We start from the raw sequence: 13997 nt of genomic DNA, 5'->3' as shown, positions 1-13997 counted from the left end.
ATGAAAATGGAAGAGACCAAACGGATGAGCGATGGAGAGATTATTTAACAAAGTACATTGCTTATAGTTCCATCCGAGCATAGTTATCCATCAGTTGCACTTCTACAGCATCTTTTAAATCAAAAATATTTCTTAGAAAGGAGGAGGAAACAGTTCCCAACCATTTGCAAACTTCTGTTATTTTTGGGGAGCAAACCTCTGGCTATAAAATTAGCTCAGTTTAGTCAAGGCAGGATCCATCAATGAACCATGGCAGAGAGAACCTTCAAATTTCTTTTCCCATTCCATCCAAAATCCAAATTTGTGATAATTTTTTAAATTTGGGCCTCCAATGTAGGCCATTTCTTTAACGTTCTCCATGCAGCTCCTGGCAGGCAAGTCGATAGTCCTGCTGCAGGACTCCATCTAACGCAGGCACTGCCACTAGAGGGCACGTGCTGCCAATGCACGTTTATTTTTGTCCAAGATCTGGACAGCAATACTACAAAGTTACAGTGATATTTCAGTCTTCTGTGTGCAGTGTTTCAAAGGTTCTTTGAGAATCTAGACATGCCATTGCTTAACATCTTTGCAGACCCCTTGAATGCTTTGATTCACTTAATGCCATGGAACATTTTTAAACCTCGGAATTTCATTCAATGACACATGGTCAAACTAAACTAAACTGAGCTAAAATGTTGCTTAAAAAGGAATTTCCATTACATATGAATGCATTTGTGGTGAAAGATGTTATGAATCTTGCACTAACCTGTAACCTATGGCAGTGTGCCTGGTATGGATACCAGTTGAGATTTTTCCCTTAAATTGGAATATGCATTAGAGTTGGGAATTTTGACTGGATTAACTATTACCCGCTTGTCATCCAGGACTTGCGTATCTGCCGCAGTCTTGCATTGCGTTGTTAATTCGATTCAATAGCTGGTGCACCACACATTATTAAAATTCTACCAGGAATAACAAAAAAAAAAGCCATGCTGTTTCTATTACAAGCATGCCAAGACGTTCATGATTAAACAACTGTAGTTGTCTTCAGGCACAGGCAAATTCAATTCAATGTGGAACATTTACCAGAGATTGAAAATAATTTGTATTTGACTTGGTGTATGCATTTATTAACAGTCAAAACAAGGATTAGTTCAAAGTGTTTGAGGACAAAGCCAATAATGATCAATATTTTATTCATTGCTAGAGGTAATTATGTCTTGAAGTATTTATTTTTATATTAGTCATAATTCAGAAACGATTGGAGTGGGGAATGGATACAGTTAGATAAAGAGACAGAATATCCTATTTGGTGCACAACTCCATTTGTACCTTTAAACATCCCTTATACAAGAAAAAAAAATGAGACCCTGAACTATTTTCATCATACAGTTTAGGAATAATCAAGGGTGCAGTGCAAATATTTTAGGTGCCGGAGTTCACCAAAAACAGTGACAAGGAGGTGCCGGAGCAGAGCTCTGGTGAGCTCTGGCAGCGCTGCACTCCTGGGAATAATTCCTTTTAAATTGTAATGTTTTTTAAGAAAATCCTCTGTTCAATGAGGCTGATTCCTTTTCTTTGCAAGGCAATGATGAAATGATTTGCATCCTGTAAAATATCTGTCATTAGTGCTTTTCTCTAATATATCATTTTTTTAAATTCTGCTTTGGTTGCCCATGAAGTAAATGCGTTTGTTCATATCCATTTTACATTGAAATGGGGTGTGATGAATTTTTGAGATGCTATCTCGAACAGCAATTCATTTTCAGTAATGTGTTATTTTAAAATGTGTCCCTTGTGGAATTTGAGAGAAAGTTGGTCATGAGGAGTCTCAGAAAATATATTCTTTTCTAAATCATGGTTCATCTCCAAATTTCCCTTTGTTCCACCGTGAACTGTTTAAGGTTTTACATTGTTAGTAACCTTCTGCAGAGAGAGAATAAGAAGTTTAAAAAAAATATAAAGTATTTTGTTTTATTGGATGAGTCAGGAGTTTCTGTACATGAGCATTGGATACACACCCTTTTACTTCAATCAGAATATATTGCACGGGGAATAAATATGAAATTACCTTATTGAGAGGTTTATCGTACCTTGTTTGTTCTTTGGTTAATCACCAACCGCTGAACCTTGGTTGGGGGCGCAGAGTGGTGGGGGGGGGCAGCAAGGTTGAGTCTGTGTGCATAAAAATACAGGAGGGGCTAGAATGAAAATTTTCATCAGGTCCTTGGGTAAAGAAGTGGTGTATTCCCTTATAAGGACAGCCAAATTCGGAAGTTGCCACCCTCCCATGAGCTGTGGGGCGAGTCACCCATACAGTGGGAGTGTAGTTTCTTTCTTAGCTGGCAATGACACACTGCCGACTCACTTCCTTATTGATCAGTTTAAACTAGTTTTTACAGGAACTGACGGTGATATATGGGGCCAGGCTTGTTGGAATCATTCACTTGAGATACTGTGGTCTGCCAGTGCACTAGTTCCTCCTTCTGTTCTTACTTTAATTATAATGAATGATGTTACCAAATGTGCAAATTCAATGTGTTCATTATAAGTTTGTGTGGCACGTTTACAGGTGAGTAAAATTAACTTTGTATTTCTTTTTACCTCTTGGAAATGGCTTTCATCCACACAGGGCAATTCCAAGGTTAGGCCCTTCGCTCCAGAAACCTTTCCAAGAATACCTGGAGGCCCAGAAACACAAGCTTCACCACAAGTCTGGAGACAAAATAGAAGCGGTAAGGATACCATTAATGTTGTATCTGTAGTGTTGAAATGTTTAGCGTTCTAAGTACTATATATTGTTCTTTTCGCCAAACAGTTGGGAGTACATGGATCTGAGTGCGAAATCCATAGTAATTAGGTAATGACTCAATTTCAGATACAGGAAGTCTCAAGCTGGCCAAAGATCCATCAGTAAAATTGTTGGAAATTGAATCCCCCTAGGATTTCAAAAGTTGAAAAATGTGTTTCTCTAGCCTCCTCTTAGTTTTTTTTAAAAAAGGCTCTCTGGTAGTTACGTAAATTACCTGCAGTTTGTCTGTAAGTAATTATCTTGATTAGAAGAGAAAATTTTAAATGACAGGATCTTCATTAAGAATGCCTTCAATGTCTCATACAGAACCTGATACTTGGGGACATTAAGCATTGAAGATGCTTTAACTTTTAAAATGATATATTCTCTTCCTGTTTAAAAATTTATCAGACTTTCAAACTCAATTTAACTTCCTTTTCTTAAAATTTGGATAGTTTTAATTATATTAAGTTAATTTTTGAGGAATTTTTCCTTTGCTTGAAAGCAATAATATGCTTTAATATTTGAATATAGTCTTGGTAAACCAACATTTTAGTAAAATATGTTTTAAGGAAAGACTATGTATTAATTTTTCCACCAAAAACAATTTTATGAGAGTTATTCAAAGGTGCATTTCTCCCCCTTCCCCCAAAAAAAGTTGTTCCATGTGGTTATGGTAATGTATAACACTCTCCAAACCCAACTTGTGAAACGTTTTTTAATTAATTATTTTTTCACATGGAACACCTTTTGTGTGCCATGCTGTGGATTGTCTCCACACACACACACACACACACACACACACACACACACACACACACACACACAATGTACAAATATATTCTGTTGCTTAGATCTTGGGTCTTGGAACAATTTAATTTTTGAATAACAAAATTTGGAAATCTCATTAAAAATTTGGCAAAAGTAATTTTCTGGAAGATTCACTGTGTGACCTAATCTTAGCTCTTGCTTTGGATTGTTAATCTTTTCGTGTGCAAGGATTTCCTGCTGCATTGTCTGCAAGTAATAATGACTTGGATCAATTGGTGAAGCCAGTGAAAGAATTGTTCCATTTCCCCTCAAGACCCAATAAATGGAATAGATCATGGAACATGAGGGGAGCATGGATGGGAAATGGTTTTAGACCATATATTTTCGTTCCTTCTTGAAGCCAAATACTATCTCTCAGTCTTCGAGCTATTTTAAATTACTTGTGCTATTTCTTGCACCCAATTCAAATGTTCGTGGTAGTAACCTGGAGAATTTGCTTTTTTGGGGCTTTTCATCGCTACTTCAATTCTGATATTGTTGCAGAATATCTAAATCAGTTGTTCTCCTTTTTGACACACAATGAATTAAAGAAAATATCCCACCGCCTTGTGAACTGACTGCTTGTCAAAGATCATGTCTGTCAGTCTAAGTGAGACATGAAAGATTCTCTTTGGATTCAAACTATTCTGGCCTCCTTGCTTTTTAAATTTCTATACAGAGCCACTGTCAGGCAGAGCAGAGCCAACATCAACTGGATTGATCAACAAAAGGCGTGGTCTTATGAAGGTGGAGGTGGTGATCTAAATCCCCATCCGGTTTCTTCTTGAGTGGACATCCCACTGAACTGACACTTAGTGACATATTGCCACGTTTATTCTGCTCACATTTAATGGCGTCGGGCAGAGTGAGAGCTCTCTTGGCTTGACACAATGAAGCTAATATTGTTTCCTGCAATTGCTTTGGCCTCTTGTCTGCATGTCGAAGCATAAATCTATGACCAATTACTTTAAGATACTAACAACAGATTGCATAATATTAACTCCTTTGCAAAGAGATAGTCAATTTTAGCATTTTTAACCAAACTTCTGTTGAACAAACATTAATAATTTTATTTAAAACTAAACATGTGCGCAGCTTAAAGCATCATCCAAATGCACTGAAAAATTAATTTGAGATATTGGAAAGATAGCTTCACTGAGGTCAAATGAAACGTGCCTTTTGTGGCAGTAATTTTCATGCATTCTGTTTGCTCCAATTTGATCAAAAGTACCAGTCCTGTACCCAGATTTTAACAGCATTTTATGCTGTTCATAACCTATTTCGTTAAACCACTCTTTTAAGTAAAATAGTGAATGATGCTGTTTTTGTTCATTTACTAAACTCTTGGAATAATTATGGCACTGTATGCAACAACAACAAAAAGTTTTGCCTCATTCTCCTAGAATCTGCCTATGACGTTTAAAGCATGCTTAAATTTTGTATTTCTTGTCATTTTCACAACAGAAAACTGCCAAAGTGCTGCTATCAACTTCCAATTGTATTGATTTTTTTTTGATATTTCCTTTCTCTTTACCCTCCCCCTCACCCCAATCTTTCTCAGAACGAAAACTGGCTGTCGTGGCTGTTTGAAAAAGTAGTCATTATCATGGTATGCTACTTCATTCTATCCATTGTTAATTCCATGGCTCAAAGCTACGCCAAACGGATCCAGGTGCAGAAATACACTGAAGAGAAAATTAAATGAAAAGTAACTTTTTTTTGACTGTATAAGGCCCACGTTAGATAAGTGATTCCTAAAAACCATCTACTGCTGCTTGATTTCCACTAACTGGAATTATTTTAAGGAGGCAGAGAGGGTATATTGTCAGAATTATTTCATGTTTTTCATAAGTATTCCAGTTTGGAGTCTACTTTTGTGGATTCTTGCCTATTTGTTTCCATTTTTTTTAAAGAAGAATCTTGACTTCAGTGCAGGCCATGTTAGCAATGAATGGTGTTAAATGACATCAAGGAAATTAGGATAGATGTCAATATTAAATACAGAATGCAAATTTGGCCTTATGGGATAAATGAGCACTGGGCATGAGTTATAAAAGCAAAGGCCGCATCAACTCAACATTGCATTGTCTGGAGATTCAACTTTATCCTTGCAAATCCTTTTTAACCATCAAAGGCTGCCTGCATTTGGCAAAGTGGTTGGTAACATAAATTCCATAAACACAGAATTGTGGCAGTTTTTTTAAATACTTGCCCCTTTTGGCTCTGGTTGTAATTATGCTTCAATATTTTCAGAGCTTATATCGTTAAATAGAAACTTTTACATGATCTTCCTCCTTCGTACATCAGCACCTCTCTTCACATGATCTGTACATAGGCCTTCGGTGCTGAGATTTCATGCTGCCTACTTACTGTAGGTTGCAGTGAACTAACAATTCCATCAGTGTTCAATTTACAACACAGCATCTACACTGCACTCTTGCTGTGAGAAAAGGAAAGACGTTGATTTTTCTATCACCTAATTTCCCCAGTCTTTTGCTGATCGATGGTAGATAAGTGAGAAAGAACATGTTGATTTGTGAAAGTTTGTGGATATTTATTGTCACAATCTTTAATTTATATTTATCTCCTAATTGGCTTCTACTGTTTTGTGTTCAATTCAGCACCAAACCATCAAAACAGTATTGCTCACCTCTAGAGTGAAACAAGAAAGTCTGCAGTTGATGCACATAACTGCTGGAGAAACTCAGCAGGTCTTGGAGCGTCCGTGGGAACCAGTGTTTTGGGTCTAACAAAGGCCTGAAACATTAATTACGTGTCTTTTCCTCCTTTGAACTCTGCGAGACCTGCTGAGTTTGTTTCTCCAGCACTTTTTGTGCGTTAACTTCTCTCCTCTTCTTGCACTTTCAACAATGAGAGTAAAAGAAAAGCTGTGAGAGCAGAAACAACATGGCCATTCCATAGACTGAACTTCCATCCATATTTGTACATTTGGTGGGGAATGTAATGATCGTGTAAAATATCAAAATCTCAAGCCACGTGTGCCAATTCAGTAGAAAATCAGTGACTTCACTGAGTATAGGACCATTAATTTTTAAATAAATGAAATAACACATTGAATGTCTGATTGAGGTCATAGTATACATCACAAATTATTCCGATGCGAGACGTGTTGCATGAAAGATCCTTGAGTAGCTTCACTTTAGGAGCTACTGGAATTGAAGAAACTCTGTTTCTATTGTCTGTGGAATAAAATTGGAATTATGGTGATGTCTTTTTAAGATTTTCATTGAAATGTGTTAATTTAAATGGATAAATGGATATGGTTCCAGTGTGCGGCCCCTGCTGTTCTGCCTGATGGACCAGTTCCCCTTCTCTCTCAGTTTGTTAGCACTGCCATGCAGTACAGCTGTCGTCTAAGCAGGAGGCCAAAGTTAGTTCAATCTCTCATAATATCAGTGTTCAGAAAGTCGCTAGACACACAGTATTTTGGGATCTGTACTTTGTGTCTACTAGAAGTCTCCCTTGAAGTTGGTGGGGAGGGGGAGGGGGGGTGGAGAGTGACCAAAAGGAAATGTATAAATCACACTTAATTAAAATGTTAATGGCCTATGTAGTTAACGCGATCTCATTCCATAAAGTAAACAAGCACCATTTCTTGGCATTTTCACCTGCCTGATGGTAAGTGATTTGAATTCCTGGAAGAGAGCAAACTTTGTACAAAAATTAATCATTAAAGAAGTCTTTCACGTCTAATTCTGATGCTGGTTTTTATCTTGAGCTATTTCGAAAGCTCCACCTTTCTGATCATATGAATCCTGAAGGACAAGGCTGGGTTTATGGCCTTTGTTAATTACAGATCACTCCATGCAGTGCAGCCCAGTGCAGGTGCCTGACTCGTGTCCAATTGTAGCTTGAATTTTGAATCTCGAGCGGAGTTTGAATTTGTCTGGAACCTGGCCCATTCAACTTGTGTGTCTGAAATGTAGCAGTAATGAATTCTTGCAGTTAGATTTTCTTTCCAGACAACAAACACCTTAATTTAATTTAAAAAAACAGGTAAGGTTCTTTGTACCATCATTGTTTCATTTCTAACCTCTGATGTCAGGTGTCGATTTTATTTCACATCCGGTCTCTGCATCATCTTGCCATTCAGTGAGATAGCTTATCAGACTGGTGTTGGCTGTTTGCTCAGTTGGCGACAACAGTTGGTAGGCTATCTGACGATGTGGTGTCCTCCATCTGATCAACATTGCATTTTGTTTTGTTCTGCTTTTCCATGATCATTTCGGCACTAGTTTTTGTCAAAGTGAGCGGTATATTTGTCAATCTCATTCTCGACCAGTTGTTTTGGGGGGAAAAAATTAAACTGCGGTGATACAACCTCCTGCCATTCCTAGCATCCATCTGGTTATGTTCAAACTTCCGCCTCTTTTTATGCTTGTATTCAAAACTCGTCTGAATGCACCGTTTCTGGGCCTTGCCATTTCCAGGGAGAAAATTCTTGTCCTCAGTTCAACTGCAATAACTGTCAAAACGACACAAGAATTATTTTGACTTAACCATGTCACAGTGTGCAGAATATTTAATAAAACATGGACCAGAGTTGATGTTTAGAGAAGTTTGTGATCTTTTGAACGCTGTCAAGATACTTTTCCATTTTTCACCGAGACCAGTTTAATCCACTTTTCAATTCTGATTCCAGCAGCCAGCTTAATTATTCACATTCTGTATCTATCTTTATTTTCCTTTTTGGGAGCAAAAATTTGCTAATTTTATATGGACAGAACCAGTTAATAAAGGTCCAATGTTGGACCTTGTTTTCAAAACTGTAATCTCAGAGCTCTAAAAATTAATATTAATCCCTGCCAAAAAAAATCAAATTCCAAGGCATTAGTGTCAGAATATCAGATTTTCAATTTCAGATTTTAAATTTAGACATATAGCACAGTAACAGGTCCTTCCAGCCTATGATCCCATGCTGCCCAATTAACCTACAACCCCCGTACATTTTGAAGGGTGGGAGGAAACTGGAACACCCGGAGGAAACCCCGGACATGGGGAGAACATACAAACTCCTTGCAGACAATGTCGGATTCGAACCTGATTTGCTTGTGCTATAATAGTGTTGCGCTCCATCCTCAACATTCATTGGAGCGACTTCATCTCCAACATCGAAGTACTCGAGATGGCAGAGGCCGACAGCATCGAATCCACGCTGCTTAAGATCAAACTGCGCTGGGTAGGTCACGTCTCCAGAATGGAGGACCATCGCCTTCCCAAGATCGTGTTCTATGGCGAGCTCTCCACAGGCCACCGAGACAAAGGTGCACCAAAGAAGAGGTACAAGGACTGCCTAAAGAAATCCCTTGGTGCCTGCCACATTGACCACCGCCAGTGGGCTGATATCGCCTCAAACCGTGCATCTTGGCACCTCACAGTTCGGCAGGCAGCAACCTCCTTTGAAGAAGACCGCAGAGCCCACCTCACTGACAAAACCCAACACCCAACCCCAACCCACCAATTTTCCCTTGCAACCACTGCAACCGTGTCTGCCTGTCCCGCATCGGACTTGTCAGCCACAAACGAGCCTGCAGCTGACGTGGACATTACTCCTCCATAAATCTTCGTCCGCGAATCCAAGCCAAAGAAAGAATAGTGTTGCGCTAACTGCGCTGCCTTTCTGCCTCGTTCCCTCTCCCGTACCTTGGCCAGCATCATTATTCTGTGAAGGTAAGCTGGTTATCCATGAATGGAAGAACAGCAGCAAAATCTAAGTTCCATTCTCTCCCAATTGTCAATATTTTCAAAAGCACGCAGCCCTTGTGGCCATCGTGCATGTTCTGAGATTGCCACCCAAATCATCTTAAAAATAGCTGGACCAAGAATCATCTTTATTTTATGGGAATCCATGTTAATTCCCCATTGTGTATTAATCGCTTAAGAAAGTGCCAAAACTAAAGCTTTTATGGGCCAAGGAAGGCAGTGCCTGTGGAAGAAATGAGAAAGGATTTGGTACACTTCTGGCCACAACCAAAGAGTCTGAAAAATGGAAGGAAGATGATACTGGGAAGAAAATTCCTGAACAAAAGTTGTGCTGCTATTAGCAAACATCAAAAGGATAAAATGCTGCAGAAGATGGTTGAAAATCTAACAAAAAAGATAAAATATTAAAGGAAAGCTGTTGGAAAATGATAAAATTCTTCAGGAGCATGATGCTGCAATTGCAAGATGAATGGGAGAATTGTTGGGATTTGCAGGTGAAGGGTGCAGCAATTATTCGTAGGACTTTATATGAGCAGTGTTATTTAGTTTTGATAAACTTTTAACTATTGTACTCCAATGGGTTTAAATTTTAAATTTAAATTTTCAATTTTATTTACGACATGGTAGAAGCTGATTCCGGCCGATTAAACCCAATTTCACCTAAATTAAGTCCTTTGGAACATGGGTTGAAACCAGAGCACCCCGGGGAAACCCACCCAGACACGGGGAGAACATGCAAAGACCTTGCAGACGGTGCCAGATTTGAACCTGAGTTGCTGATGGTGCAATAAGGCTGATGATCAGTGTTTGGGGGAGGAGCAGAGAGTTGGTAGGTATTCTAATTGGGAGATGTTGTGAAGCCCTGAGATTTGTTTCACCTGGGTGTCATGTCGCTTATTGAGTGAAATCTTGCAGTTGGGAGATTTTTCAGTTCCCACAGAATCAAGCCCTGTAATCTTGTTTGGTGGGAGGCTTGCTTTTAATTGCAGCTGTCTGAGGATAATAGTTTAAAATGAATAAAAACTTTCTGGTTCAGTGTGCATGAACCTCGAGATTATCAAATGTTCCCTGGAAAGCTTCAATTTAGATGTTCGAAGGCTGGCATGATGGATCCATTATTTCAGCTCTGTGTAATACCTTCCTACTGTGCCCAATGTTGCTCTGATAGTCTGGTTGAGACTTCATGATTTCTTGTGGGCAGGCAGCAGAGAATTAAAGCAGACCATTTACCTCAAGTTCGCACCAGACGTCAGTTGTAGATCTTAGGAGATTTCTCCTTGTCAGGATGCTTGGGCTTTGAGAATGCTCTTTCAATCTTTTTATTGAGTTTTATAGAACAACCACACATTGTATAGAGAACACGAGGTTACAAAATATGAAGAATATAAGTACATTTCCAAAAATAAAACAATAGTGATATGCTCCTTCACCATTCAATGTTGTCAGAACAACAAAAAAAACAAAAAGAACTCTACCCCTACCGAAGAAACCTGGAATGTTTTGACATAAAAAACTTAAAGGTGGTATAGTCTGCTGAAACTATAAAACATTACTAACTAAAGGAAAAAACTGGTACATAAATAAATACATTCAATTATCAAGATAAACAGAGTTAATGAGCAAAAATAGTCCATAAAAGGACCCCAAATTTTATGAAAATTGGTGTTAGCATAGCAAGATGTGTTACAGGTTATATTTTATATATAAATATGTTTTTAATAGTGGGGGGTTTAGTGTAGGTCACTTCACATTTCTTCTCTTGGAGAGAGAGGGGTCAGTTCTACAGTAGCAATTGAGGCTACAACATGACACAAACTGGCAGGCTTGTTGAAAACCCCATTTTGAAAATGGGTTTTGAGTTCAGCCTGTTCAAATCCCTTCTTGTCCTTACAAGAGGAAATGGCTGGCTGAAGTGTTTCTCCTGAAATAAGGGAAACAAGAGAAACTCTGGTGACTTGGAAGAAGAGGTTATCATTTGGAAAACCCATGATGAGGTAAGTTTCTTCAGCAAGACACTGAAGTGACTGATTGGAGGAAATTGGTTTGTGTGTGTCCAATGAGCAACAAATATCTGAAACCAACAAGAGCCTTGCTGAGCAGTAACCATTTAACTTTAAGCACCAGAGCCTGGTGAAAATTCATGTGTTAAATTCTGTGCACAGTATGAGAATTGCCTGATACCGGTGAACTTGGAGAAGTGAAAAGTGAATGATTGGACTGTGAATCAAAGAACTTTCCTCAACATAGACACATCACACACACGTGCACTTAGAATTAGAAGGGAGTTAAGTTAGGTTACGTTAATAGTAATAAGAAAGTTTTTTTTTTAATTTTTTTATTTTTCACACCATAAATCACAATAGCCATGATATACACTTTTTCTTTTCCACACATTTACAGTAGTAATAAGAAAGTTTGATCCTGTTTTTAATATTTAAAGAAAATTAAAAGCAACTTTTGTTTTAAGTACCCATTTGTCTTGATGAATTTCTATTGCTGCTGGGTTTTGGAGTCCTCTGGGCTCATAACAAAGTGTGGTGACCTACACTAAACCTCACAATCTATCTCTAGTTGCACACCATTAGACAAAAAGAATGAATGGTGTAATTACAAGGAATTTATCTGATACATTTCAGAACATGGTAAATAAGCATTGCATTGATTTAATACGCTTGGCCAATTTCAGAAACTGCTTGTCCTTTCCCATCACTGTTTAGATTCCAAGCTCAAGAGTTTCTTTCCCCCCCCCCTCCCCCCCCCATCATCTCTTAAAATGTATTACTGACCAAACTTGATTTCCTGTCCTAATATCTCTTCACTCTCACCTATGGGTAATCTCAATCAGGTATTTCTGCACGATGTGAAACTAAATCACTAGATCAGCCCCAGGGTGTTGCACTGTGAAATAGTTATGGGGAAACTGTTTAGCCCTTGTATATTACATCAAAAATAAATTTATTTTGAGGTCCAAACAATTCTGATTGCAAAATCTCAACCCTGTCTACAGTTTAGCTCATCCAGTCTATCCTTTCTAACGCCACCAACATTGGATCCCAAGTCTTTGCCACTGACATTGACACTGCTTTGCAGTTTTCCCCATGAGCTTAAATTGTAGCAGTCGCATCCTATATCTTTTCAGATACCTTCTAAAGCCTTGATAATCACAAAACATAGGAGCAGAAATAGGCCATTCAGCCCATTGAGTCTGCCCTGCCATTTAATCATGAGTTGATCCATTTTCCCCACTCATCCCCATTGCTTGGCCTTCTCTCATAACCTTTGATTCCCTGGTTAATCAAGAACCTATCAATCTCTGCCTTAAATACACCCAATGAATTGGCCTCCACAACGGCCTGTGAAACAATACTCCACAGATTCACCACCCTCTGCCTGAAGAAATTCCCCCATATCTCTGTTCTTAGTGGGCACCCTACAAACCTTTGCCAGCACTTCCTCCAGATTTGTCTCCAATGTCAATTTTCTTTCACAGTCCAACCTGGTGGAAAGTTTATAAATACGCAAAGCCAACTGAAGGAAGTAGACTTGGTGATTTGCTGACCTTCACCACCCAGCCCCTAACAATAGCATGACAGCATCAGAGAAAACTTGAACAGGACATTTAAAAAGGTGCATTTTATTTCTAGCTCAGGAACATTTCAATAATAAGTGGGGAGGCTGCCTTCACTCATGCCACAAAATGGGAATTTTGCTGCTGTTCTCACACCCTCTATGTGCTGAGAAACGATTGGAATTTTTAATATGCTAAGACATTACAGCAAGATTTCTGAAATCAATTTGCTGTGCATTTTTTTAAAATTTATACATATGCCATTTCGGCCCACAAGCCCGTGCCGTCCAATTTGTCCAGAACAGTTCCAGCTGGATGAGGGATATGGGTAAGGAAGATGACCACTGCTCTGCTGTGTTTTGAGCTACAGAGAGCATCCCCAAAACCCGGTGGCCCAGTGAGGCTGTCTCAGCCCGCACTGGCCTCCACTGACGGCTCCCACTGCCCCTGCTTTGAGGGGGTCATGGAGGGAGTGGGGAGATGGGTCACGGGCTGACAGCATCATCAGCCCGCCCGTAACCAGCCCCTTGCAGCAACTGTACATTCAGGTCAAGCAGCGGAGCGCTGGACTCCACTGATTATCCTTCCCTGAGAAGGGTTGGAATCGGAGCCTCCGAGCTGGCCCTGGCGCATTCAGAAAGGTACATCTTTGGCCGTAAGGGCAAAGAACCTCTGCCTTTACAGACGGAAGTTTTCCCTGCTTGAAAGTGCCCATTGTCTCAGAATTCAGCCAGCATTTCCCTCCAGTGTTTTTGATGTGTTTTTACTACAGTAACGGTGTCTGCAGACTTTTGTGTTTCACTCCTTTGATCTTGACCTGCCTGGATATTTACCTTCCCTGCATTCACCAAACTACATTTCTTACCAAGTTTCCTGTCGAGGCTACTTTTGTGAAAGAAGCCGCAGCAATCACTGTTGTTACCACATTTGTGAGTTGATTAGGATGTGACCTGAATGGAGCATTTGAGTCAAGTCGTTGCATTACACAAGAGTAATCTGATAGCAGCTTGTTGCACAAGAACTTCTATTGCATCATCTCATCGTCAGACATGCTTGGACTTTTGTCCCAGCCAGAAAAGGTGCACGCATATCCATTTTTTTCCACATATGTTCTTTCACACA

The 13997-nt window shown here is 39.3% G+C and overlaps 1 protein-coding gene across 9 annotated transcripts in view; it reads left to right on the top strand.

Annotated features, from left to right (window-relative positions):
• The window catches only part of rps6kb1a (ribosomal protein S6 kinase b, polypeptide 1a), a 211542-nt gene that overhangs the window by 111707 nt on the left and 85838 nt on the right, over positions 1-13997 (top strand). For 8 of the 9 annotated variants that reach the window (XM_069910978.1, XM_069910976.1, XM_069910977.1 and 5 more), the window contains one exon: positions 2615-2717. In XM_069910978.1, coding sequence (XP_069767079.1) covers positions 2615-2717 — 103 coding nt within the window. Of the gene's footprint in view, positions 1-2614; positions 2718-5144; positions 6812-13997 lie in introns of those variants that run through there. The other variant, XM_069910986.1, reaches the window with a different exon arrangement.

Source organism: Narcine bancroftii, chromosome 14 (assembly GCF_036971445.1).
Source record: "Narcine bancroftii isolate sNarBan1 chromosome 14, sNarBan1.hap1, whole genome shotgun sequence".
Taxonomy (NCBI): domain Eukaryota; kingdom Metazoa; phylum Chordata; class Chondrichthyes; order Torpediniformes; family Narcinidae; genus Narcine; species Narcine bancroftii.
Note: the sequence above shows the minus strand (reverse complement) of the source record. Positions and strands in the feature narration are given on the sequence as shown.